This window comes from Paralichthys olivaceus, chromosome 8 (assembly GCF_024713975.1).
Source record: "Paralichthys olivaceus isolate ysfri-2021 chromosome 8, ASM2471397v2, whole genome shotgun sequence".
NCBI lineage: Eukaryota > Metazoa > Chordata > Actinopteri > Pleuronectiformes > Paralichthyidae > Paralichthys > Paralichthys olivaceus.
This window is the reverse complement of record NC_091100.1, coordinates 13183697-13209357: the sequence shown is the minus strand read 5'-3', so window position 1 is coordinate 13209357 and position 25661 is coordinate 13183697. Positions and strand designations below refer to the sequence as shown.

Genomic DNA, 25661 nt, shown 5'->3' with positions numbered 1-25661 from the left:
GTATTCTTGTGTGAGTATTTGTGTTTGTGCATTGGAAGTTTTGATCACATCTGAAAAGGCCGCTCTGGATGCCAAGCATCTGTGCCTGCACCTCACATTTTCCTGTGTGTGTGTCATGTCGTTAGGCATGTAATGAGCATTTTACAGTCTTTGCCAGGGAAAGATCCAGCTGCATAGTGTTGCATGTAGCGGTGGGTGGTTAGCTGATGACTCCCCAAATGAGAACTGAGTCAGGCTTGTCAGACAAGTTGAGGAATGAGGCCAATATCAGGGCCTGAGCCAAGGCCATGATAGTCACCCTCAAGACTGGGCGGGCAGCTGGCCAGGAACATAACTTAAAACACATTAACATCAAACCGACACATTAAGAGCAAATTATCAGCTGCTCGCTTTCTGCTGCTGGAAATAAAATTGGATTACTGAGGCCAATAAACACAGAGAGACAGCTATCGTCTCATACTGCAGCAGAAGACCTTTGGCGTAAATAGAAAAAGAAATTGATCACAATTACCAGACATTACCTTTGGTGACACTTCACCTTAAGGATAAGCCCTAAGCTGGTTAAAGTGTCCATCCAAACCAAATCTGGAGTATTAACTTATTTTTTTCAAATGATTTTCTCCTTATATAAAACTGTGATTCTTGTGATGGAGCATGTCATTGCAGCATATAGATCGGCAAACACCCAGCTGATGTCTCCAAGCATCACTTCGACAACATCATTTTTTACACAAGCATAGGATAAAATACACTTCTACTGCCCATAGTAATGCTTGTCCAATTAGCATGCCACTTACCCACCATAGCTGCCCCAGGGTCCGACTAATGGTGAGTTAATCAGGGTTAATTTGTTAGAAACACAGGAGGAGGATTTAATCAAACAGGGTCTTCTTTTATACACAGGTCATTAGAAACACATGGGACACCCACTGGGGTACACAACTTTACTGGGTCAGTGCTGGCTCCCCGTAAAGATGAACAGAGGGTTTCTCAGCACTGGTCGCAGCACGTTACTCACGGACTGCTGGTCAGCTTCGCTACGGCTAAGCTAAAGCTACCCAGGGCCTCTTTCACAGATGGGTAAACCTGCTATGCTACAGTGCTAAGCTAGCGCTGGTCGGATCCTATTAGTCACGGATGGGCGCACAGCTATGCTAGCTGCTAATAGCCTCACCGCAGTGGGCCAGTGATGCAGGACGAGCTGAGAAGGCTGCATTTTCTTTCCCATCAGCACGGACTAATCCATCTCACTCAAGGATTGACGTTAATAGATAACGATGGAGAACTTATTAAGGGACCGGCGGGTCACTGTGCTACAAACTGAGCGTGAGACTACACACTCAAAGGTGTGCGCTATGCCCTCATTCCGGAATATGAAGTCGAACTATACTCCTCGGGCCGGCACTGGCAGCAAACAGTTAAAATAATAACGGAGATTGGCATGTTAATTTTGTGTGCATATGATGTGTTTGTGATGTGACCCATTTCTGTCGCCTCGTGTGGAGAGATATTTGCACAGGAGTTGATGGAAAGAGGTCGTCAAGCATTTAAATGAGGCATTTTATTATTTTTTTAAGAAGTAAGCTGTTGTCATATTCTGGATGAGCATGAGCTGGCAAGTTCTCGCCGGAGCCGAATTTTAATACAATACGATAAATTATTCCAGAAAATACACCATGAATTATTCAGATAGTGATGAAAATAAGTTAACTTGAAAAGTGGCATGTGAATTAAAAATGAGGAAATTAAAGGGCGGTTGCAGCCAGTTAGAGTTGTGCTCGTTTCTTGTGTTTCCGGTCTCAACGTTGCAGTAGACTTTTGTAATGTCACAGCAGATTTAGTTTCATCAGTAAACGCTAAATAAATAAATAAACACTGTCTAATTGTGTTAACCGTCTTTTTGTCTTAAAGGATCAGTGTGTAGAATTTAGTGACATCTAAAGGTGAGGTTGCACACTGCAGCTGAATACCCCTCATCTCACCCTCCCCTTCCCAACATGAAAGAGAACCTGTGGTGAACTTCAGTTGTCATAAAAACTCAAAAGGTGTTTAGTTTGTCCAGTTTGGACGACAGTAAAAAACATGGCAGCCTCCACAGAGAGGACCCCCCTCCATGTAAATATAGAGTATTTAAATATAAAGGTTCATTCTATGGTAAATAAAACAACAATTTATACAATTTAGATGAAACACACCAGTAAAACATCACTAGGATTATTATATATTATTATTATATTCAATTTCTGCCAAAAATCCCTTTCATCTAAATCTTACACTGGACCTTTAAGGGCAAGAATTACCCATTTATCAAGTAAACAGCAAAGAAAACTATATTCATTTCTCTTTAGTGTTATATCTGACAATGTTTTCCCTTACCCTGATATTAGTAAAAGTACATCCTCTGTCACCTCCTATTTTTTAACCACTAGGGTACAACTATTGTCAGGTGTCTTCTAGAGATGCTTCTCAATACTGATCCTGATACCTGGACTTTTCCTTTAAATAGTTGTTTAAGTGCAGCCACCAACAAGCCAGATGATAAATATAAATGTTTTAAATTCCTTTCAAAAACTGTTTACAAAATTAAGAAGTGATTTCTGGGGAAAGAAAATTACACTTTTATCTGGGTGAATCTAATCTACTTTAAAGACTAGGTATTAGATCAGTGCATAAATTTGAATACTTGCTGATGGCTGACATTTTTGCCAGATTCGTAAACTTTTCTGGTGCTGGTATCTGTATCAGAACATCTGTGTCTGCCTGCACCTCTCAAACTTACACATTATACCTTATTTGTTTAATTATTACATAAACCATAGTCTAAAATTATCACTGTGTGGTTTTATGTAAGGTTATGTAAGTGCCAAACTACCGAGATAACCAGCAGAAATAAAATCCTAAGAATATACATTAGCTGCTCTTTTTACTTTTGCTTTTTGCTCATCTTCAAAAAACAGTATAACAATATAGTGCTGGCTGCACTTTGCTCCAAAGTGTTGAACTATTCCTTTACAGAACGCTGAAAGAACTTTCAATGCTTTTATTTTTCATAGTCAAAGAGAAAAGACTCAGTGCCTCTATCATAAACCTACCAAGAACAGATGTTGACTTTATTTGACAGTGTGAAAGGGGGGGTGACGTGTGAAGCCTCGGTCTGTTGTTGACTTTTTGACATTTCATGCTGCAGTTATGGCTGAAAATGATCTTAGCTTTTTTCTTAGCACTTTAAATGAGTAAGGGAATACCAATCAATCACAGACAAGAAACACGATCCATCCAAGAGAATAAATGCTTGATTCTGTTTTACACCCTTCGCTAATCCCCGGACCACAAACCTTTGACCTCTGTGACCCTGCCACTTTATCTCATTCCAGGGAAACCTGACGGTGCCTCATCCATCATCTACAAGAGACATGGAGCTCACATGGAACCAGATACTAATCGCAATCTAATCTCTGATCCACCCTGAGCACTACACAAGCCTGCACATTTACATACATATAAAACATACGACTACAAACATACTTACAAGGGCACATGTATGTCCCTACACACAAATCCCTACTCATAAACCTCAACTCTTTGAGAAACGGTATTACATGTATGGTAGATTGCCACCCAATGAAAGAATAATGGCTGTTGGGCCTGTTACAAGGTGCCTTGAACATTGCAGTTAGCACTAAATACATGAAAACGTAAAGTATAAACAGTAAAAAAAACATGCATAAAAAAATATGAATATTAAATTTAACTACTAGTTTGTTTTCTATTAGTAAATATGTTGTGAAAGAAGATATTAATTTTAGAAACGTATGTGCTTGAACTCAGCACCTGAGGGGAAGCTAAATGAAATACTTGAAGGTAACCAGAGACGGCTCTTGTCTAAGCCCTTGACGTCTGGTGCCTTGCTCAGAGGCTCATGCGTAAGCAACAGCAGTGGTGCTGTCATTGTCCCAATCACCTTTCAGACTCCAGTCAGCCTGTAGGCCATACGTGTGCAGGCAATATGTCTGAATGTAGATGAGTCTATCAGTTATCATATGAGAAAGTGTTTCCACTGTACACAGGGCGAACATGTCATGTATCAAAGGTCACATTTTTAGGAACAGAATAGCTCCGTTTTTTTATTGATGCTTTACAAAACCTAACTGATGTTATACAAGCTGAGGGTCTCACATTACCGAGAGCCACCCTCCGCAGAATCCTAAACCACTCTCGTCTGCTTTGAAAATGTACAGTCTGCTTTCTAAAGCATTGGGCAGCAACTCAGCAATATCTCCCCTAGCCCCCAAAAAAGGAGCTGTGCTGTTACACACATGAGGAGTTGAATTTGAGCTGGAATTTTACGTAGTTGCTTCAAAGCGGAAAGAAGGGGAAGGACGACAGCTTGTTGGTTTTGGGGGGAAATGAGGGTCAGCAGAAAAAACCCCATGTTGTTGCATAGAGTCCTGTCGCCCTGAATGACACACGGAGAGATTCAGTTCCTCGCGCACTGTGTACACGAAGCAGTGGCCTAGTTTGTGACAGGATCAGGGCATTACTCTTAATCCACCAGATACATGTCATATGCACGCACGCGCACACAAACTCGCTGAGAAAAATGGTGGCGAGATCGAGGTGGAGAGAAAAGCTCAGTGCACTGCTTGGATTGTTTGCACCAGTGGTTGTATGCAGAATGCACATATGGTGCAGTCACATGCAAGGTTTCCAAATATGCACATGGGATACTGTTCCAACTGACTGCATCTTAATACCCCCTGTGGTGTCTATGTGGGAGCAATTGTGTAAAAGGTATGTGATGGTCTTTCTGTAGTAAAATGAATAAGTAGAGCGCATATCAATCAATCAATCTGCAACAGATTTCACACACTCATTAAAATCAGTTCCATAAATATGCCAGATTTTTTTCATCAAGATCCATGAATTACTCCCTGGGAGAATGGTTGACATGATGTAATGTAAAATGTAATAAGGGTTCTTAATAAGGGTAAAAACCTTGCCACTGTCCTGACATACACTATATGGCCTCTCCTTTCTATCTCCTTTTAGGCTCATAATGTACTCCATTCATTTGCTGTGAACTTTGAGTGAAGCACTGACTAAATGTTTTTTTTTGGTGTACGTTTAAAATTTCAATACACGGCAAGGGAGATGAGCGCCAAAGATGTCAGTGTCCCAGCAGCCTGTTTGTATTCTTAACATCCAAATCTCCCAGCCCCTGCTGTTGATATTAAAAGAGGCAATGCACGTCAAACACAGAGATAAAAAGAGAAAAGAACAGCCTTTCCTCCCTTTTCCCCCCTGAAGCCCTGTGTCCCTCCTTTCTCACCAGATTATGTGTATGTGTCGAGAAGAGGTGGAGAGCGGGCAAAGAAAAGAGCAATGAGACGGAGGCGGGGGGGGGGAAGAAACATAGACAGAGGAGACAAACTGCAAAATCACTTCCACCCCCGTTGCATCTGTGCTGCTCCTCTAACCCTCACAGAGGAAATTTGGGAGCATCGTCGTTTTGATGGATGAGTGGGTCTTTACTGGGCGACCCTGAAACTCACACTGGAGACAAGAGGGCAGGAGATCTAGAGGAATACAAGAGTGGTTTGTGGATGTGTGTGATTTTACTGGGCTCTGTGTGAGTGCGTTCCTTTAAAACATTGTGTGTGTGTTGGTGATGATATATGTTCAGTATCTCACGACCATGAGCTTGGAGCAACACTGCGTATTCTTTCCAACCAACCGACAACTGGCTGTACTGGCTGCATGTTGTCTCTGCTTTGCATTCATTGTTTAATATACCATGACACATTGCCATTGAAGAAGCCTTTTTTCAAAATAGACACCATTATTACTCAGCTAATATTGGTTTTTGCTATTAAAGCTAGGGTCGGTAAAAGCTAGCAGGAGCAGGCTGCACTTAAATAATGAACGCAAATTGCCTATCATCAAATCAGCCAACCGTCTCTGCTTCAGTGGAGTGTAACATTGCTAGAAACTTACATTTTGGATAATGTAAGTGAACCTCATCTAGTCATTTCTGTCATTTTGTGAAGAATTGTTACATATTATATTTTATAGTGAATCACTGTAGCGTCCTGTAACAGAAGAGGAGAAGGAAGTAGCGCTGCTCAGAGGGTCTATTCTAACCTCTTCTCTTGTATACACAACATGGTTGAACCTCCTGGCAAGCGCCCATCATTGTCACCCACTCCTGGCAAAAGACCATGTTTGGGGGCACAGTAAATGTACATGTAGTCTGCATGGCCAGTCTGTACAACTGAATTCTTCATTCCTCCTCCTCTGTCTACTACGTCTTATTGTCTCCCTACACCTCTGTTCTCATGTCTTTTGTCCTTCGTCTCAGCACGAATCATTAACAGTGTTATTAGATTCAAAGGCTCAATGCTAATCATCAACCTGACAAATTGACTGGGACATCATGCAGTGCCAGGACCCACTCTTACCAATGTGGACACTAATACAGTCTGTTTAGAACCACAGGAGTATCCCAGTAATGCTTCATTCTATGTTTGCTTGTGTAAAGATAATATGCTGGTTTCAAACACATGGATTATCTCTTATCTGCAGGTTTTGGGAAATCTGAATATGGTGGCTAATTATACACAAAATAACATTTAGAATATAAACAACCTTCTCAAGCTTCTGCTCATCATATACTATCTATCTTCAGTTTGAGTCATAAGGTAGTTAGCCTGAACAATAATTAAATAACTGGACTGAACTGATATCTGAATGAACTCACAGAGAAAAACATTGGACGAGCCCCAATAAGTGATCTCACACACACGTGCACACACACATGCACATTTTGGACACAATCACACAGGCAGTGGAGAATTTATCTGATTTGCCATATGCTGTCTATCCGTCCATGCCAAATACTGGGATGGACCAAAACAGCTGGCCTCGTATCAAACCTGCCTCCTAACACACGTGTGCAGATCATCACACACAGACAGGAGGGAAGTGATATCAGGGGTGGAGCGTTAAAGACAATGTCATGTCATCTCAACCCTGTGTGTGTCAACGCACAAACAGTTAGTGTGTTGAAATGATGTTTATAATTGAACTGCTTCTTTATATGCAGGTACACATGTGGGTTTGTGTGTGTGTGTGTTTGTGGTTATTTTCAAACTAATGCTTATTCGTTTTAAAACGCTATTCTAACTCTATAACTGATATTCTCTGTCCATACTAATACACCTGGAAATACGGTATCGTGTGACCATTCAAGTACACTGGGCTTGTGCATGCCAGTGTTACCAGGAAGCAGATTGTCTACTCTGCAGTTGGTTGCTTGGTTAATATGATAAAAACAAGAAAACACTATGATGAGGGTTTATTTTTCTTCGACCAACAATGAGGTGGAACCTGACATTAGTGTTGAAGTGAAAGCAGGTGACAGCGCCATGGTTACCAAACAATTCTCCTTGTCCGTCCATACAAGGACACAGCTGCAGTTTTAAAACCAGAACAGCAGCAGCATTTCCAGGCTCAAAAACTCTGAAGAAGCGTGGAGCGTTCTTGTAACCGTAGCAGCAGTGATGTGTTTTGAAACTAAAATGTAGAAGTGTGGATGTCCCCAGTGTGTGTGTGCTGGAATATGAAAAGTACTTACAATCAGCATCAGCGAGTAAGAGGAAGCTAAGGAGGAGCAGGCCTGGACTGGCAGAGTGCATCATGGGATATGTCGACACATGCATGCTGTATCCACCGTGAGCTCACTGCCTCACTGTACAACAGGACGATAGAAACAGGCCCTTACAACCTAGGGAGAGAGAAAAGACAGGGAAAATGGAAACATTAACATCCTCTCAAACTCCGAATTAAAAGAGATTCAGACATTATACAGTCTGTGTGTATAGAGACAGAGACAGACACACACACACACACACACACACACACACACACACACACACACACACACACACAAACACACAAACACAAGCATGCAGACGTGTGTGTTCCCTCTAGGCCTTACACTCCAGTTATGCAGCTGCTTCGCCTCTTCTCGCTTCATTAAGACCATACACTCATTGCCGGAGGTGTGTTTTGGTGTGTGTGTGCGTGCCTGTGTGCAAAGTTCACAAAGTAGCTAATGAATTTCAACTTAAAGCAAACATTAAGCATAGGACCATCAGTCGACTTCTCTAAAGTTTTTTTTCCATGTCTCACGTAAGCAATGCCCTAAATTTTTCTGCTTTTGGCTTTTATCTGTTATACAATCTACGAAGCCAGCCGCGTTTCAATTCCAGATTCTTTTCATACGTACGTCAAAACGGCATCATTTCAGATTGATGAGAAGAAGTGAATGGCTTTAAATGGAAGGGTGGAGTGAGGGACTGATGGATGATGGGCAGATTAAAGTGGGAGGAGGCTGACTGCTGTTGTCTGCGAGCTATGTAGCACACAGCGTTGGATCAACATACAGCTCAATGTCTGTCAATCATCCTTCGCTCTCTTCCTTCCTTTGACTCTCTCTGCCTCTTCCTTCCTGCTTTCCTCCTCATTACACTTTCATCCTCTACTCACACCTGTTATGGCAAGTTTCCTTTTTGCAGTTTCCTAAATATTTCGTCCTCAAATTTAAATTTCCTTTATCTTGTCTTTTACTGCTACACTCTCCCTCGATTCCTCATTTCTTCTTAACTTCAGTCAGATTTTTTTACTCTCCCCTCTCTCTCTCTGTCCGTCTGTCAGTCGGATCCACCCGTCTCCCCACCATCTGCAGCGCCTGGTGTGAGTGTCTGGTATTAAAAGATACCAGGCGTCAGTCTTTGTGTCAGAAATCTCACCGCTCAAATCACGTGACCCGATGAGACATGGCAGATCACTGCTGCTGTCCAGAAACTGACAGCGTGCAGTGAGAGGCCCTGAGAGCGAGCGAGCGATGAGACGCAATGTGTCGATGTGTATTGTGCATGAATGATTGTGTAGGCCTGCACTGGATTGTGCATGCATATGTGGCAACTCATGCATAAGTTGATGCCTCTGTAGTGCATGTATCTATGTATATATATTCACGGTGACTGCCTAAATTGCTTGTATATAAACCTGTGTGTGTGTGTGTGTGTGTGTGTGCTTGCAGCTGGATGCTCCATGTCGTGTGTGCGTGCATGCGTTTGTGGGCTTTCCAAAACTGGACAGAGTCATCAGCAGTGGCAGCAGCAGTCTTAATCTGCTCCACTCCTGAACAAGCCATCTGATTAAAAAAAGACAAAGACGGTGGGGGCAGAAGAACGCTGGACCCGGAGCTCATCGCATCCCTGCAGCCAAGGCAGCGAGCAACTAAACCCACAGTGGATTTTCCACTTGGTTTGGTCCAAAACAATTGCTTTGGGATAACCTAGATCTCTCCCTGTGCAAATTAAGTACCCTGTGCTGTGATTTACAGTATCCAGCAGTATGTGTAAAAGGAATTCACCCACCTACCCACAACCCAGTAATTCTTTGTCTATTCTTTAGCTTCGGGTGTCTATTACATTTTATGCTAGTTTACAAGCGGCCATTGAAAATCTTTGTCGTTGTACAGTGTGTAAAAAATATCTTCACTTTCACAAGCTTTTTAAATTTGTTTATTTATTTATTTACATTTTTGCACTAATTTAGTGAACAATGCTCACAGCACCATGATCCCTACATAATGCACTATACTGTATATTTTACTGGAAACTTGGATAAATGCCATTAAATTAATTAATGTGCTTATTTGTCTAATAAAGCCAACATTTGTGATGAAAGATTAATATGGTTAAAGGCATTGAACTAATAAAGAAGGTTATCTGCTTTGGTAGGTTTGTGCGTGTGTGTGTGCGCGTGTCGTTGTGTGCAGCTGTGTGCGCACTTGTTTGTGTGTGGCCACTAATCACTCGGCCTGATTCAATGTCACTGGAAAAGCTTGCATTATTTAGTATCTCACTTCGCAGCATGTCACGTTAATTAAAGAGCTAAGATAACAGGGAGAAAGAGAGAGGGAGACTAATGAAGAGAAAGAGAGAGAGAGATGAGAAGAGGTGTGTGGAGGGAGGAGAAATGAAAGCAGGGTGGTAAACAGAGCTATGAAACAGAGAAGAAAAGAGAACTGGGATGGAAAGCAGACAATAAGAAGATAACCTGAGCCACACACACACACACACACACACACACACACACACACACACACACACACACACACACACACACACACGTACACCAGGTAGTCGCCAGATTTTAATCTGGGTGGCTGTTGCTGCTTGTATTACAGAGGACTGAACAGAAGAGCCTCCCGTCTGCCCGAGCTTCTGCTGCTGCCGCACTGGATCACAGGCAGCTTTAAGCCATTCACTTACATTAGTCCCTATCACTCAATTATACACTGTCTGACTGGGCCTGAAGCAATCAGTCACACTTATCTCTGAGATAGTTCCTGACAGAACAAAGACTGACTCAAAGAGTGACAGACTGGACTTTTTTTTTACACAGGACAGACAGACGGACACATGGGCAGGGGGAGAAGATGAGGAAGAGGATAAAGTGAGCCAGATAGGAAAGTTGGATTAAAGGAGGACATAAAATTAAGTATTACTTTAACAGGAAAATGTGATAAATTGTCAAATATTGACCCTTTAGATATTGAAAAGATCAATCACATTGAAATAGAAAATAGCTTTTACACTATATTTGACAAAATGATTGTTTAAATGCTTAAAAACTGTCAGTATCATCCATCATCCATCCATTATCTATAGTGTTGATCCTTTGAGTGTCAATTTTACCCAACCCCGGTATGCGTGCCTTTAGAGGAAGCCAGAGTAGAAAGACCCAGACCGAACCGAAATATGAACCAGGAGCCCATGAGGCAACGGTGCTAACCACTGTACCACCACACCAGACCCAGTTGTCATCAGTAGAAACAAAAATCCATATTAATCAATAAAATTAGTTGTTATTGCATTGAATGGTGGTTTACTGGATTAATTGCTTTTATCTATTTGGTCTCATTTGAAGGGTAATTGTTTAACAACTTAATACATCTGGTATATTATCAGCTGCCAAAGAGAAAGCCATTTATAGAGAGATGTTTTAAGATGTGGAAGCCCAAGTAAAAAAAAAAAAAAAAATGTATATATACATATAATGAGATCTAAAAGTGTAAAGAATAGAAAAAGAAAGTGTGGGTGGTTGATAAGAGCGGGAGGGAGGAGGATGGACTACAAAGCGAAGGCACGGTACAGCCGGAAGGGACATTGAGAAAGATAGAGACAAAGACAAAAGACGGATCCTAAAAAGCATAGCTAAAGGCAAACCGTGTGCCACGGCAGAGAACACTGAGTTTCCTAATGTGATTTGATATTCTCACTGCTGATTCACCAAACGCAATTAGACATACTAATTAACTTATTCTCTTTGCCCTGTTGAAACAGTGGCAGACTGACAGAAATGTCAAGGAGCGAAAATGTATATTTGTTAAAAGCAAGCTAAGCTGAGTGTCCTCCATCTATTCTACTGAGGAAGGTGGTGAACTAATAAGGGTTATTAAAACATCTGTTGTCGTCAAGAAATTGACCTTATAAAAAATCTGTGGCTGATGTGCACACTGTGTATAACGATTGTTGAGTAAACATGTCAACATATGGCTGCTCATAACCATGAGTGTGGGGATTTTCCCTGACCAATCAGCAAATTCAAGAGGTGAAACAGATGTGGTTTTAGAAAAAAAATCCTGTTTCCTTCCGATGGTCCTTATTTATGATACATGGGGTCCAGCTGCAGACTTGATTATTACTGTTTATAATCAGTTAGTTCTCATTGTGACACAAGGGATAAACACCAGCTGCATAAGCTGTCACCATAGTCTGATTCCCCAAGTGGATCCACGTAGCTCTGATGACGCAGGATGACATCATAAAAATTGGCGATCATATGGCTTAACCTTTGGTAGGAAAGAGTCAATGGAATTAACCAAGTGCACTAAACTAAACCGTATTAACAGTGACTGAAGTCTTTGACCCGAGACTTTATATAAAGATGAACAACATGTCTGCACTTCCATCCACTATCTATACAATGAAAACTAAATATCCTGGATAAGAAAGCCACCATCTTGTGCATTTGAAGCCAGTGTCGTGTGCTGTAGCGATTGGGGGATGGAGCTGATCCAGATACAGGCTTGACCAATCATGACTTTTTCAGATTAGTCCATGTCCCATCCACTAACACGGAGGAGGGGGGATTTATGACATAAACTGCAGGCAGCCACCAGGGTTAGATCGCAATGCTTTGGCTTCACTATTGAAGAGCTCCCAGGTTTTCCATCTTTGGATACAATCTACGGTCCCAACACACCCTATCTTTTGATTTATTTTTGAGACAAGTTAAGTCCACGGGTGCATTGTCCTCACGTCCCATCCTTAGCAGTGCTGTCTGCTGTTTAGTGTCCATTGCTATCACCTCGTAAGCCAACGCTGACACTGACTGTTTCAGACCTGAGTGAATTGCACCCTGAAGGTTTTTAAATCGTCTGCTCTCATCTGTTCCTCTGTCTCGTTATGGGATAATTGAACAAGTCCTTAAACCAGAGGTTCACTGCACAAGTTGAGGATGCCACCTTGTCATTCACGGTGGAGTCTTAAAACACACAGCACATGGATTACAATTTGCACAAATACGGCAGAAATGTAACATGTCTCACACTGCACAACAAACAAAACATGGATGGAAGGTAGTGTTTGTCTGATGTACCGAGCACATGTACACACACACGCAGCTAACCAGTCATCTCCCCTGCTACACATTTCAAACCGACTCCAGAGGTAACCCGAGCATGTTTTAAAAAGAATTGTTGATCTTTAAAAGGAACACAACTCTGTGTCTGTGGGGACAGCAGCTAATGACATCATGCTGTCACAGAGATTTTAACTGCATCCACATATAGAGACACCCACCTTGTTATAGCACCCAGAAGCAGCAGGTGGATGTAGATACTGTGAGACAGTGACACAAAGCAGGAGAAGGAGAGGGAATCCACTAAACTTCTTCTTTAAAGGAGACATATTACACTTTCCTCACATGTGAATGTAAAAGCTCTGCAAATTTAAAAAGCCCAAAAAGGACTTCCATATCCCCCATAATGCACGCCTAGTGCAAGCAGCTAGCTCGGCACGTCACCTAACAAAGCCAGGTAAAGGGGGAGCTGAGGTTGAGATTTCCTACACACACTGAATGGAGCCGGCCAATCAGACCTGACTGGGCTTTATCAGGAGGTGGGGCTTAAAGAGACAGGAGCTAAAGTCAAGTGTATCTGACAGAGGCTGAATAGAGGTGCTGCAGCAACGGAAAATTATGCATTTTCTGAAGTTTATAGGACATAAACCTTTCCAAGCTATAACAGAAATTTTAACTATGAGCCTGAATCCGAGCATAATATGTCTCCTTGAACTTTTGCAGGGGTGAAATCACATGTTGTACTATTGAGACGTGTATATTTTAACTGTATTACTTACAGATTCAGATGCTACACTTTTGCAGTTACCTACAATATTCCAGAGGCAAACAAAAGCCATCTGGAGGAAGCATTTCACTGCCACTGCCTTGTTTTTCAACAGCTTCCACATGATCTTTGCTCAGGAGGCTGAGTATTACGGATCTGTTTGAGCTGGAACAATGCTTCTGAGGTTTTTCTCAACTAAGTACACAATAGTGCAAATGACTTGTTACTTGGCTTGGACTTGCTAAACAACAACTGGCTCTCAGTGTAATCTGGCCAGAATTATTTTCTCCCTAAAACATAATAGATACATTTTCTGGGTAAGTTCCCACTGATACCTTTCTTTATATAGCCGTGACAAAAAATGACCAAATAGTAGTTTTCAATGTGAGATGGAGCCTCAAAAAGTGCAAGCAGTCATTTGAGTCAGCTTTCAGGACACTGGCAGAACAAGAAATCAATAAGACGGACTGAGACGAGAGGAAGGGAAAATGTGATTGATTGAGATAAGGATTTAGGCTGTCTGGCTTATACTCAACTTATCACTTCCTCTCGTTCCCCCAAACAGTCTGTCCTCGCTCCCACCCTCCATCCCTCCCTTAATTTGTACATCCCTCCATCCCGGCTCCCTCTTTTCCCTTCTCCTTTCTTACTTTGTGTCTTTTTTCCTTTATCTCCAAAGGGCCACACAGGCTATTATTTCTCCTCAAAACGTTCTCACTCTTAGACTCTGTGACTTGTGGTCTCGCCAGCAATTTTTACTCTCTCAAACATGGAGGACTGAAATGTTAATTCAAGAATCCTATTTTTTTTCATACTATTAGCGTCCAGCTTTTATTTCCATTCAGAATGCATTATTTCGATTTCAAAGTTCAATTTGCAGGCATTACTCTCTTTTGTCTTTTTCCTTGTTGTTCAAATTAAAGCTTTTCAGCCGCTCCCCCACAAAAGCAGCTTTAGTCCTTTTCCTGCAGCACCTTGTGTGAAAGTGGCCTGGACCAAACCGATGAAAGATGAAAATCCACATTGTTCCGACATTGTTGAATAATGGCTGCACCTTGACAATGGCAGAATCCGTGAGCCAGCCTGCGCCCACGGTGTTGAAAAGACATTTATTCATCATGGCAAACATTGTTATTGTTGATGTAACAGATGAGGACAAACCAAAGACAACATGTTTGCATCAATTTATTTCAGGGGCGGTAAAGCTGATAAATACTCTGGTTTCCTCTCTCGGCCTCAGCAGACTCATAGGACAACAATACATCTCACCGGCTGCACAGACCTGCCTGTGGACTGTTGCCTCATGGCAGGCAATTTGATCCCATCAACAGCCGTCACAGCGCAGGAGCCACAGTGATTGTCAGTCAAAAGAAAAATTCCCCCCCGACTACTAGTTTCCACCTGTCTCAGTCCACCTCTCTTTCCGCCAGAAAAATAAAACACCTGGACCTGCTTAATGTCTCTTTTAGCTGGCGGGATTTCATCAGCATTTTTAGCTAGTGGGTGGTTCCACTTCTCCCCTGATGATAAAGCGTCCCAATAACACAAGCTGAAGTGTCGGCTAAAAAAAGTGAAAACTGTGCACTAAGCATAGTGCTGAACGTGGCCAATCGAAGGGTTAAGCCAGCTGTAACTAACAGCCTCGTGCTGGGCCCCGATTGGACCATCTCTGGCAGCCATCCATGATATTGAAAGAGCAAGAAGTGAGGAGAGAGATGGAGAAAGACAGAGAGAGAGAGGAGCGGAGTGAAGTTGAGTGGATTAGCAAGAGGTGGGGGGATGACAACATGTAATTACCTATTTACCCGGCCTTTAGTGGAAACCTCATCGAAGGCTAATTGAGCAGTGCATTAGTGAGAGGGTCGTAAAGATAGCAGCAGGACTTCCAAGGGAGGGATGAAGGGAGGAAGAGAGCGGAGGATGAGAAACAAGCCTCAGACAAGTGGCGAGAAGGCTGATGATAGTGAGAAAGGATGAGCGAGGAAAGGAAGGAGAGAGCAGGAAGAGTAGATGAGTAGAAGAGGAGATGAAGTAGTGTAGCACTGTGAATCAACATGAGCAAAATGATTAGTCAATTAATGGGTTAGTCACTTAACAGAATAGACAATTTTGACAGCTGATTAAACATTGAGGTCATATTTCAAACAAAATGTCAAACATGTTTGCTGCCTTTCCTTGTCTTACGTTACAGAAAACTGAATTTCTTGGGATTTTAGATGGTGGCCAGACAAAAAAAAGACTTTGGGCTCGAAGAAACCGTGAAGGAATTTCTAAATCCACCAAAGAGGTTACGCTTTCACCCCTGTTCCTTTGTTGGTCGGTTGATTTGTATATTTTTAGCACAATAACACAAAAACAACTCAACGCATTTTCATGAACCTGGGTGGAAGGATGTGGTATGGGTCAGGGAAGTTGGCTTTTGGCTTTTATCGGGATCAGGGGGGATTCAGGAATTAATTTTCCGTTTCTATGTATGTGCTCTATGCAATTCATTCATGAGTTTATGAGTTTAATTAATCAATCAAATGATGAGCAGAATAATCAAGAATAAAAATCATAATATTGTGAGTAACTCCTCCTGTATAGAACAGCATGTTTCTGTTCTAAATAATCCAGGTGACACAACTTTATTTCTCACTGTTTAAAATTTTACTAGAAGCATATTATGTTTTATGAGCTTCTTTTATGCTTTGCAAGTAAAATCTTGATCAGCAAACTAAGAACCGAAAAGCGCAATGCAATAAAGACTGGTACAATAGTGTCTCTGCGATGTAGTGCACCGACAATAAAAAGCCTTTAAAATGGAGATGATTCAAAAAAGTGAGAGGACATCAAAACCGAGAGTAGTTAAATTTCACTTTCTGTTTTTATGGTGTGTGTATGTTTGCATGTGTGTGTTTGTGCTCCTCATTGTAGCCATGATACACCCTGACCAACAGAGGCTTACACTGTACAGTGGAGTCTAGTGCTCGGGGGGAAAGTGGCACATTGGAGGCAGTCATCTCTGTGATGTGCTTTAATACATGGATGGATGGAGAGAAGCATAGATCTATGGATGAATGAGCCTGCGGTATGGTTATGGTGCGACTGCTGTGGCCCTGTGACATGCTACACATACAACTGCAGACTACCAGGGCCGGACACACATCAGCAGAATGTGCACAGATACGAACACACATACTCAGATGTGCCGATCTTGCTTGCTGGGTGACCTCCTCCACAACCAGGTGGAATACAGCAGTAATCATTTATTTAAAGGCCTTGAGCACCTCTCACATCGAATAAAATATGGATTCGCTCCTGACTAAAAAGGGCCAAACCCTTCAATAGCCAGTCCTTTAATCCACACAGTTCTATATCCTCCTCTGGTATTCACTATATACACCGTGTTCAACAGCTGGTCGCTCTCCACTGAATACACTGTGCAGCTCTTTACCTTCCTCTCTTTGCGTCTTTAAGAGTGCACTTCTTCCCCTGACTGTATTTACCTGTGCTCTTCAGCATGGGGCAAGCATGTTTTTTTCTGGCTCATAAAAGGATGAGGATGAGGAGGAGGAGGAGGAGGAGGCAGCTGCAGAGAAACCATGCAGCAGTTCATGAACCCTGCTTCATGCATTCATTGAATTCCATGGTGCACCACAAGTCATGAGATGGCCTTCCTATTGTGAAAGGAAAAGAAAGGTCCTCCTCCACAGCGAGCACTGGAGTGACTTTGGCCACATACAGAGAAGCTGTGCGGTATGTGAATGTACAAGTCACACAATCTCCATCCATCCTTCAGTTCATGTGGAGTGAACACATTTATCCACTGTTTGTGAGGATTGGGTTTCGTTTGTGTTTTTTCCGATTCTGGTGCTAAACATATTTTAAAACGGCACTGCTGTCTGTGCCCGAACATTTTTTTTGTAGTATACTTAACTTATATTTACAAATATAAATACGTGCAAAACTCTAAACACATTTACATGAGAAAATCACATGATAAATAAAACCTCACCAAACTACAATTCTTTATCCTTAAATAACCATCTCAGTTCTTAAAACAGCAAAATATTCGCCATCGATTGTTTCTCCAGTGCTGGGGACGCCATTTAGACAACTGTTCAGCTGTAGGCGTTTTTTTTGTCGTGTCGACTCGAGTTTGAGGCTGCTACGATCTAACTGTAGATTAACGTCACGTGCTGCCAGAGCCATGTAGAGACTGTGTTGCCACCAGAATTTGATGCTAACTAGGCACGTACATTGCCTGTAAGCAGAGCAACTAAATGAGGACATAGCTCAGGCACTGAAATAAGGCACCAAAATCTGAGTTGTGTTTCTGTCTGGTAGTTACCAGACATGTCGGAGCACATATTATTATGCACCAAAAAAATCCCCCTTTTCATCATTTAGATGCGAGCTCAGAGAAAACCCTGTAGAGGCTCAGAATCTGTTAATACCAGAGAAAGTAAGGAGGAATTTGTAGTACCACAGAAATAATAACACAACGCTGAAGGTCAAAGGGGAGATCTGAGGCAGTTGAGACCAGAAATACATTTCTAGATCAATCTTCTCCAATGTCATGTTGCAATGGTTGGGAGAGAAGGATGGGGTTACAGAGCCTTTTTCCTCGATTGATTTTGGCCAGCAGTGGAGTGGGAGTACATGAGTATTACTCAAAATAACATGCAGGGAAACGCAAAGATGCAAACACCCTACACACATTTTTAAATGACCATTTCATGTTTCTTTTCTGTGCATTGCACCACACTGAAGATTCCTTGCCAACTGGATAATCAAGTATAAGTATCATAATTAGGGATGCCACATGTGCCTGAGGGTAGATTATATCTTACATATGGTGCTGCCAATTAATAGTAGGAGAGAAGTCTGCCAAAGAAGTACAGTAAAACGCAGCTTCCCCAAATGGAGATGCTTAACTAGATGTCTATATGAGCTGAGGAATAGATGCTAAATCCATGCAAGGATCACAAAACCTGCCCCCATGGTAAAAGGCACACACACTTGTGTTGTCACACATGCCAGTTCTACTGGGTTTCCGCAGGAGTATATGAACACACTGTAATTTTCCATAACACTGGCTGCTGAGAGTGCAGTGTACGAAAAAAACTCATATTTTCCTTTGCTTGTTGCTTTATAAGGATATGAAGTTGCATAGCTGAGAAGGATGGAGAACTGACAAATGGAGAAAGTGATGAGAGAAAAGAGACAGACGGGAAGAGAAGATCTCAACCCTCTGAGTTAAAAAGAGAGACAGAGAGGGAGAGAGAGAGAGAGAGAGAGAGAGAGAGAGAGAGAGAGGAAGCAAGAGCTAAACCCACATACCCTCTGGCTTGATAATTAAGACAGGGGACAATAAATATGTAATGGGGGCTTTTTCTACCAAGTGCCGCTGCTTCCTCTTCTTGGAGATGGGACCACAGGGAGACAGGCCCACGAAGAGCGACTAAGTACACTGGCCATTAAAAATGGATGCAAGGAACACCGGCCCTGACTGGCCCCGTCAACCAACCACCCAGAATGTTGTGATGGGAGTTGCCGTGGTTACAGGGCTCCCAAATGGTCCTTGGTTGTCAGGGTGAATCAAATCAGACATCTGAGTGCCAGCACCAGTGCCTCCGCCCTTTCTGGGCCTGCTGCCGCTGGGGGCACCACAACTCAATGAGGTCATTGAAAACGGAAGTTTGGACCTGCAGAGTGTGTGTGTGTGTGTGTGTGTGTGTTTGTGTTTGCATGAGAAAAAGAGAGAGAGGGAGTTTGCGCAAAACAAGAGGTGAAGAGACTGACATGATTTCCCAAGCTGCCTCCAAAGTAAGTTCTGGTTTCTATACTGTCATTGCTCCATCTGTCTAACTGCACTAACAGCTAACACTTAGTGAGCTCCATGAGTAAGATGACTACTAGTGCTAAAGACATCTATCTATCTATCTATCTTTCTATCTATCTATCTATCTATCTATATACTTTTGTACTGTACCATTCTAAATCTAATTGTTATTTAAATCAAATTTGTTGAATAAAAGTAAAATATTTGTAGTAATCACTATGGTCTGTAATCACTATTTTTGGAAATATTATGCTGCATTTATACATATTAAGAGTTCACAGTAAAATGAACTAAAGGTGAAAGTTGTATTTCACTCTTCACAAAGAATCAGTTTTATCTTCCACTGCCAACAGTTCAATTTTATCTCCTGAAAAGTGTTAAAAGAGGATTTGCAGTAAAATGTATTAAATTAATTCAACATTGTTCCATCATGATGAACTCCATCACGGTGTCCCTTGTATCTTGAACCAGTGGCCATTAAAGGCAGGTGTCGTGCCCATTACACTTCAGAACCAGACTTTTGTTGAAGCGACAATACGTTTATATAACTCCCAACAGCGTTTATTTAACGCCTCACAGCACTTATATACCGCCTGACAGCATTTATATAACACTTTATGGCGCTAAAACCTGGTGAGTTTTAGCGCTCCACACACCCGTGACATGCTCTGACAGGCTCTCTGTCTGCTCCCGATCACTGAACACAAGAGGAGGGGTGGGCAGTCGGTGACTTTCTGTAGGCAGATCTTAGAAACAGTAATTATATTGTTTGTGTTACTATTCAATGAGCTGAGCAAAGGAAAACAAACCCTCCTTAATTTTCACTGGGTTTGCAAGTGGCACATTTAGTTGGGCTGAGCTGTGAAATGTTACTATGTGCAGGTCTTTTACTACTGATTGTTAGTTTTTATATTTATTTATTAGACTGCAATGTGTCCACTTTATGGTATTATTTGTGCTACTGGGACACTTAATATCACTGTACACTGTGAACTGACAATAAAGACAATTAATTGAATTGAAATAACACATAATAATAAGATATGTTGTCTAACTACTACTTAAAGTAAAAGAAGAACCATTTAAAGTAACATTAAAGTATAGGCTGTATTATAAGCAAATGTAGAGTATCATAAAAAAAACTACTTGGTTTGTAATTTTGACTCTTTAATGCGTTATATTATTTGGTATGTTGCTGTTTTATCACTCTTTGTGCTTTAATACATCAGGACATCCCTGCTCCCCAAATCTCATGTTATCTTCTTCAACTTTTATGTTCATTTTATGGAGCTTTGTAACTTCTGTCTATACAACCGACTGAATCTTTGTAGAAAGCATAAACGTCAGCGTCCTGTCATAGGCAGGAACACCAAAGACTCTTACTCCTCAGGATACCACTGGTAGCGAATGTAACCATGAGCTATCTTCTTCTGAACTACTGAAACAAGTCGGTTTCCTTTGTGTCCCTCATCCTGTGAACCGGCAGCGAAGCTCAGCCTGTCATCTGCTGTCAGTCAAACACAGACACACCCTTCCAGATGGCTGAGAGGAAACATTTCCCCAGACACCTTTCCCCTTCTCTTTAATAGAATATAACACAATCAACTGTATGTTTTAAAAAATAAGAGTACATGTGATTTCAGTCAGTTGGAGCTACAGTGTTGCAGCTGAATGTGATGAATCTTATCAACTACCAGGTAAATGTTAGATGCCACCATCGTGAGAATGGCGGGTATGAGAAAAGTGCAAGGTGAGGGAAAGTGAACTCAAGCAAGAGCCGGAGAGACTGAATAGTACATGATGCTTAATGCCACGCGTACATACTGTATGGACCATATGTGCGTGTGTTTCCCTCTGTGTGTGTGTGCGTGTGTGTTTGATCCGTAGGCATCAGAGGAGAGGAGCCCTGTATGGTGCTGTATACATTATAATGGCTAGTGACAGCGATGCAGAACCTGTCTTACAGTGGAAGGGACTGGGGGCCTTGAAGAGAATACTTAGGAGGAGAGGGGTACCGTGGGGAGCTTTCACTCATGACACACACCCACTCACACCCCCACTGATATGAGGCATCCAGAGCACAGCAATATGCAGCGTAGCCATGATCTCGGCTGGTGATAACAAGCATATGAAAAGTACTTCTGTGATGCTGATGACTGACAGAGATGCGGCGCGGTACCTTGCAGCTTCATATTTGATAAATAGACAACACACACACACATATATGCGTGCTAGAGAAAGACAGATTGCAGAGAGGCTACTGTCAATCAAAGCCAGTCCTCGTTTCAGTGCGCCGCTGATGCTCCTAATGACGTCATCAATCATGACACTGCGCCATCGGAGGGGATTTAGGAGTCGGAGGGTCAGGGAGAAAACCTACAGGCTGAATGAGACCAGCGTTACTGTAAATACTCTCTACTGTATACACTCACTTCCACAGAAGGTCAAACAACAGCTTCATCACTGACTCCTGGAGCCATGCATTACTTGTGGAATTGATTTCATGGTTAGGTTAGAAAAAAAAGGCTTATGTATTGAAGTTGCATCCAATAATGTTGAAGTGCCGAATCGGAGGATATAATATGATACCCTGACACGGGGGGGGTGTGTGTGTGTGTGTGTGTGTTTTTTTTTTTTTCGGATTAGAGATGAGGACAAACTTTATGACATGCAGCCGTACCTGGACTCAGTAGTTTGATGTGCTGCTCGTGCTCATGTTGGTTTAACATACACATGTCTGCAGAGCTGTTTCTAAAGCTGTACAGGGACTGAAATATTCTTTAATATACACAATTCAAAGCCTCTTACTGCATGTCCATCATATCAATGCAATCTATCAGTGATTTAGCTTAAGCAATACAAGTCTATTGCATCCATTACATCAGTCTCTCTTCACGGGATTTAAAATATGCGTGACTACGGTTCACGGCAGGTTCATAAAAAATAAAATGCTCGTATTCCAGTCCGTACATATAGTGTTGTGTCATGGGCAGTTGATAAAATGTGTTCAGCTATGAAAAATTAAGAATTGAAGAAAAAACAATGTCTATTCTTATGACGTGCGACCTCAAATATAGACATCAAGGTGAGGAGATGATCACTAATAACTCAGATGAAGTCTTTGGACTTTTTCACAATAATTGTCTATGTAACTATTTCAAGAATCTCTGTCTGCATGTAAATCAAATATCATCTTATCAGCCTAACACTTGGCATTTGTATTGTTTAGACATGATACATTTAATAATAATAAACTTTGAATAACAGACAACTGCTCTGTAGCAGCAGCAGCAGCTTCTCATCATTATAGGGAATGTTGTTGATCAAAACATCAGGAACGACAACGACAGCTGGTTCTCCAGTTCAGGGTTTTGTGTACTGAGTCTAGCTCCACCGAAACGTGCATGTACATGTGAACAGCACTTTGTGCAGCAGCGGTGGTGCAGCTTCAGGGTTCTGCAGACCCAGTATGGCAGTGCACTTGTAGTTATGAATGACTTTCATTTATTGGTAATCGACATCAATCACAACATGAACAACAAAGAACTCTGTCACATGTCCGTCACCTTTTCCACCATTTTCCACCGATATTTGACTGAAGGTGTTTGATGAAATCCACTTTAAAACAGCCTTACATACTAATGTCTTTACCGTCAGAGGCCAGAGAGCATGATGCAGAGAGAAGTCATAGTAACAGCTTTGTCCTTCAGAGCTGTTCTTTTTCAAAGAAACGCTTTATGTGCATTGACTTCATACAAACCTTTTATTCTATAAACAGAAAACCTATTCTTCAAATCTCCCTTTCACCCTCCTTGGTACAAACAACATTATGGACCTTCTTATGAAACACAACACAAAAGTTGTATTGATTTAACAACGTATATATATATATATATATATATATAAACACAAGACTTATAATCACAAAGACACGAGACTCGTATAATCATAACAGGGACATAATGATCTAATCTGTCACTTCCTTAAAGTATGATAGGCCAATACATCAGCGCATGAAAACTAATCTATCACAGGGCGGCGGCAGGTTCTGGCAGCGCGCTGATGGATCGGAGCTGCGGACGGAGAGGATGGCTGAGTTGCCCTTGTCGGAGTTATGAAAAGGGGGAGGGGGAGGAGAGTTTGGAGGGGGGACAACAACGAGACCTAAATGTGTTCCAAACAGACTCGTTTGTCACGCTTTGTCATCAGGGGACATCAAGGCGGCGAGCAGCCCGCATATGCAGCGTACAGCGAGAGTGTCTGTGTTCCAGAGAGTTAGTGTGCACTTGGTTTTGTGTGGGACACTTGTGTAATGAGTGAATAAGCACTGATTATAGGACAAAAAATGTTTAACAACAAAAAATGTTTAATGTGAATCTCTGTGCGTGTGTGTTTGTGCACATGAGCTCCCATTCAAGGCTATGTATGTGATGTGGAATCCAAAGCATTTGACCTCAATCTGTGTCTCTGCATTATTTATAGTCCGATGCCAGCTTCCCTTTGTTTTTCAGAGCTTGTCCAAGGAGTCAAAGTGTGGGAATAAAGATACGAGAGGGGAAAAAAGGAGGAGAGATGACAACATAATACTGAGGAGTATTCCAGAAAACACTCTTCTCTGAGCAAGCTGTTTTCCATCTCTCTCCTTTATGGGTAAACACAACAAATCACATCAAAAGCATTACAGCTAATTGATCGCTCCGGACCTTCCTACAGTTTCCTCAAAGGAGTTTAAGCAGTTTGGAATATATAGTGAGCACAGACGAGCTGCAGGGTGGGACTTCTACCACGAGGGCTGCCCTCAGCAGGGGCACCACGGCACGCTCCAATAAATGCACTTTACAGTCCCTTCTCTCCTTATATCTGAGACACACACACTTACACACATCACAGTCTCCTTCCCTGGGCCTCGCTGGCAGGGCAACAGTGTGTATCCTCAGAGGCCTGCTGGGCCAAATCAATGGCAGTCAGCAGCCTCCTACAATGAGCGCCACCATTTTACTGGCTGCCACCCAGCGCAGCTAAATAGTCTATGAGGAGAGCAGAGCGGCACGACTATAGCTGCTTACAATGAGCACACGCCACGACAGGGAAAAATATCACTGTGAGTTTGTGTGAGTGTGTGCTTGTGTGTGCTCGGAGGCCAATTTGTTGGGCTCAATGTATGCTGCTTGTGTGGCTGTGTGCGCTTGTGTGCGTGCGAGAGTTGGGCAGTCCATTTGGGGTAAGCAAGCTTATCATAAACTGCCTCGCCTGTGCTTCTGTGTACGAGAGGGAGATGGAGAGTGAGTGCTGCCTGTGTGACTTAATGGCAATATGGTGGTTGACTGTGAGATTAGAAATGCACCGAGACAAAGAAAACACAGTTAAATGTTATTGGATTCCAATCAGAGAGATGTAGCTTTGCAAATCTCATTCGTATAATTGTTCTCTTTCATGTGGTCTGGCGGGCAGCATACGTTAAGCTCGCCTGCAAATAAATCGCCCTCCCTCCTCCATCCACACACACAATACACACATCTTTTATCTGACATCATGTCTCTCCTTGTCACACACACACATACACATGCTGCTGGCACGGAAGACTGGTTTCTAATCTGTGAATCAGCATATCAGCCAAGAAATGTCAGATTACATTATAATCCTTGCATTTTAGTGCCTTTAACTGTGTGTGTGTGTGTGTGTGTGCGTGTGTGTTATACTCTTGACACAGCCCTATTATGTCTGCCTTTCGGTGAAACAGGGTACACACACTAAACACACATAGTTGCAATCAAGCATACACATCCTCCGTGCACGTGGTTATGCACACATGCTCCCACGCAAACAGCTCCGGGTTCAGGAGGTGACGGAGCTGTGTGGAAGAAGATGGATCAATCAGTGCTGTGACTGAGTTCTGAACCTGACTGATGTGTCACTGAGTTGCTTTTAGATAAAAACACATGATATCATTTATTTATGTGACCATAGGCACTTGTTAATAAACCTGCTTTGTGTCCCCTAAAATATCTCGCACAAAGACAACAGTTATAGTATATTAATTAAAAGCTATAGTGTTTGGAGGATTTTAAAAAGTAACACAAACAGATGGAAATTTCTTCTTTATTCATTTACAAATAATAGGCTTTAGTTTGCCAAATCTTTATTTCCCTTCTTGTGTCACCCCCCTCCTCTCTCCCCGGCGTTTCCTGTCTCTTTTCTTTCACACATCTAATAAAGCAGAAAAAAAGAAAAAACATTATTGATGTTCAAGCCGAGACAGAAGCACAGCCCCTGTCTGTAACCCTAGAACACAACCTTGTTATTTTCAATAAATGTATTACGGGAGCTTCTTATGAGAGGCACAGGGGAGAC

The 25661-nt window shown here is 42.1% G+C and overlaps 1 protein-coding gene across 15 annotated transcripts in view; it reads right to left on the bottom strand.

Annotated features, from left to right (window-relative positions):
- ptprdb (protein tyrosine phosphatase receptor type Db) overlaps positions 1-25661 on the bottom strand; it is a 145263-nt gene that overhangs the window by 56117 nt on the left and 63485 nt on the right. For all 15 annotated transcript variants that reach the window (XM_069530207.1, XM_069530211.1, XM_069530214.1 and 12 more), the window contains one exon: positions 7634-7783. In XM_069530207.1, coding sequence (XP_069386308.1) covers positions 7634-7718 — 85 coding nt within the window. In that variant the 5' untranslated portion in view covers positions 7719-7783. The remainder of the gene's footprint in view (positions 1-7633; positions 7784-25661) is intronic.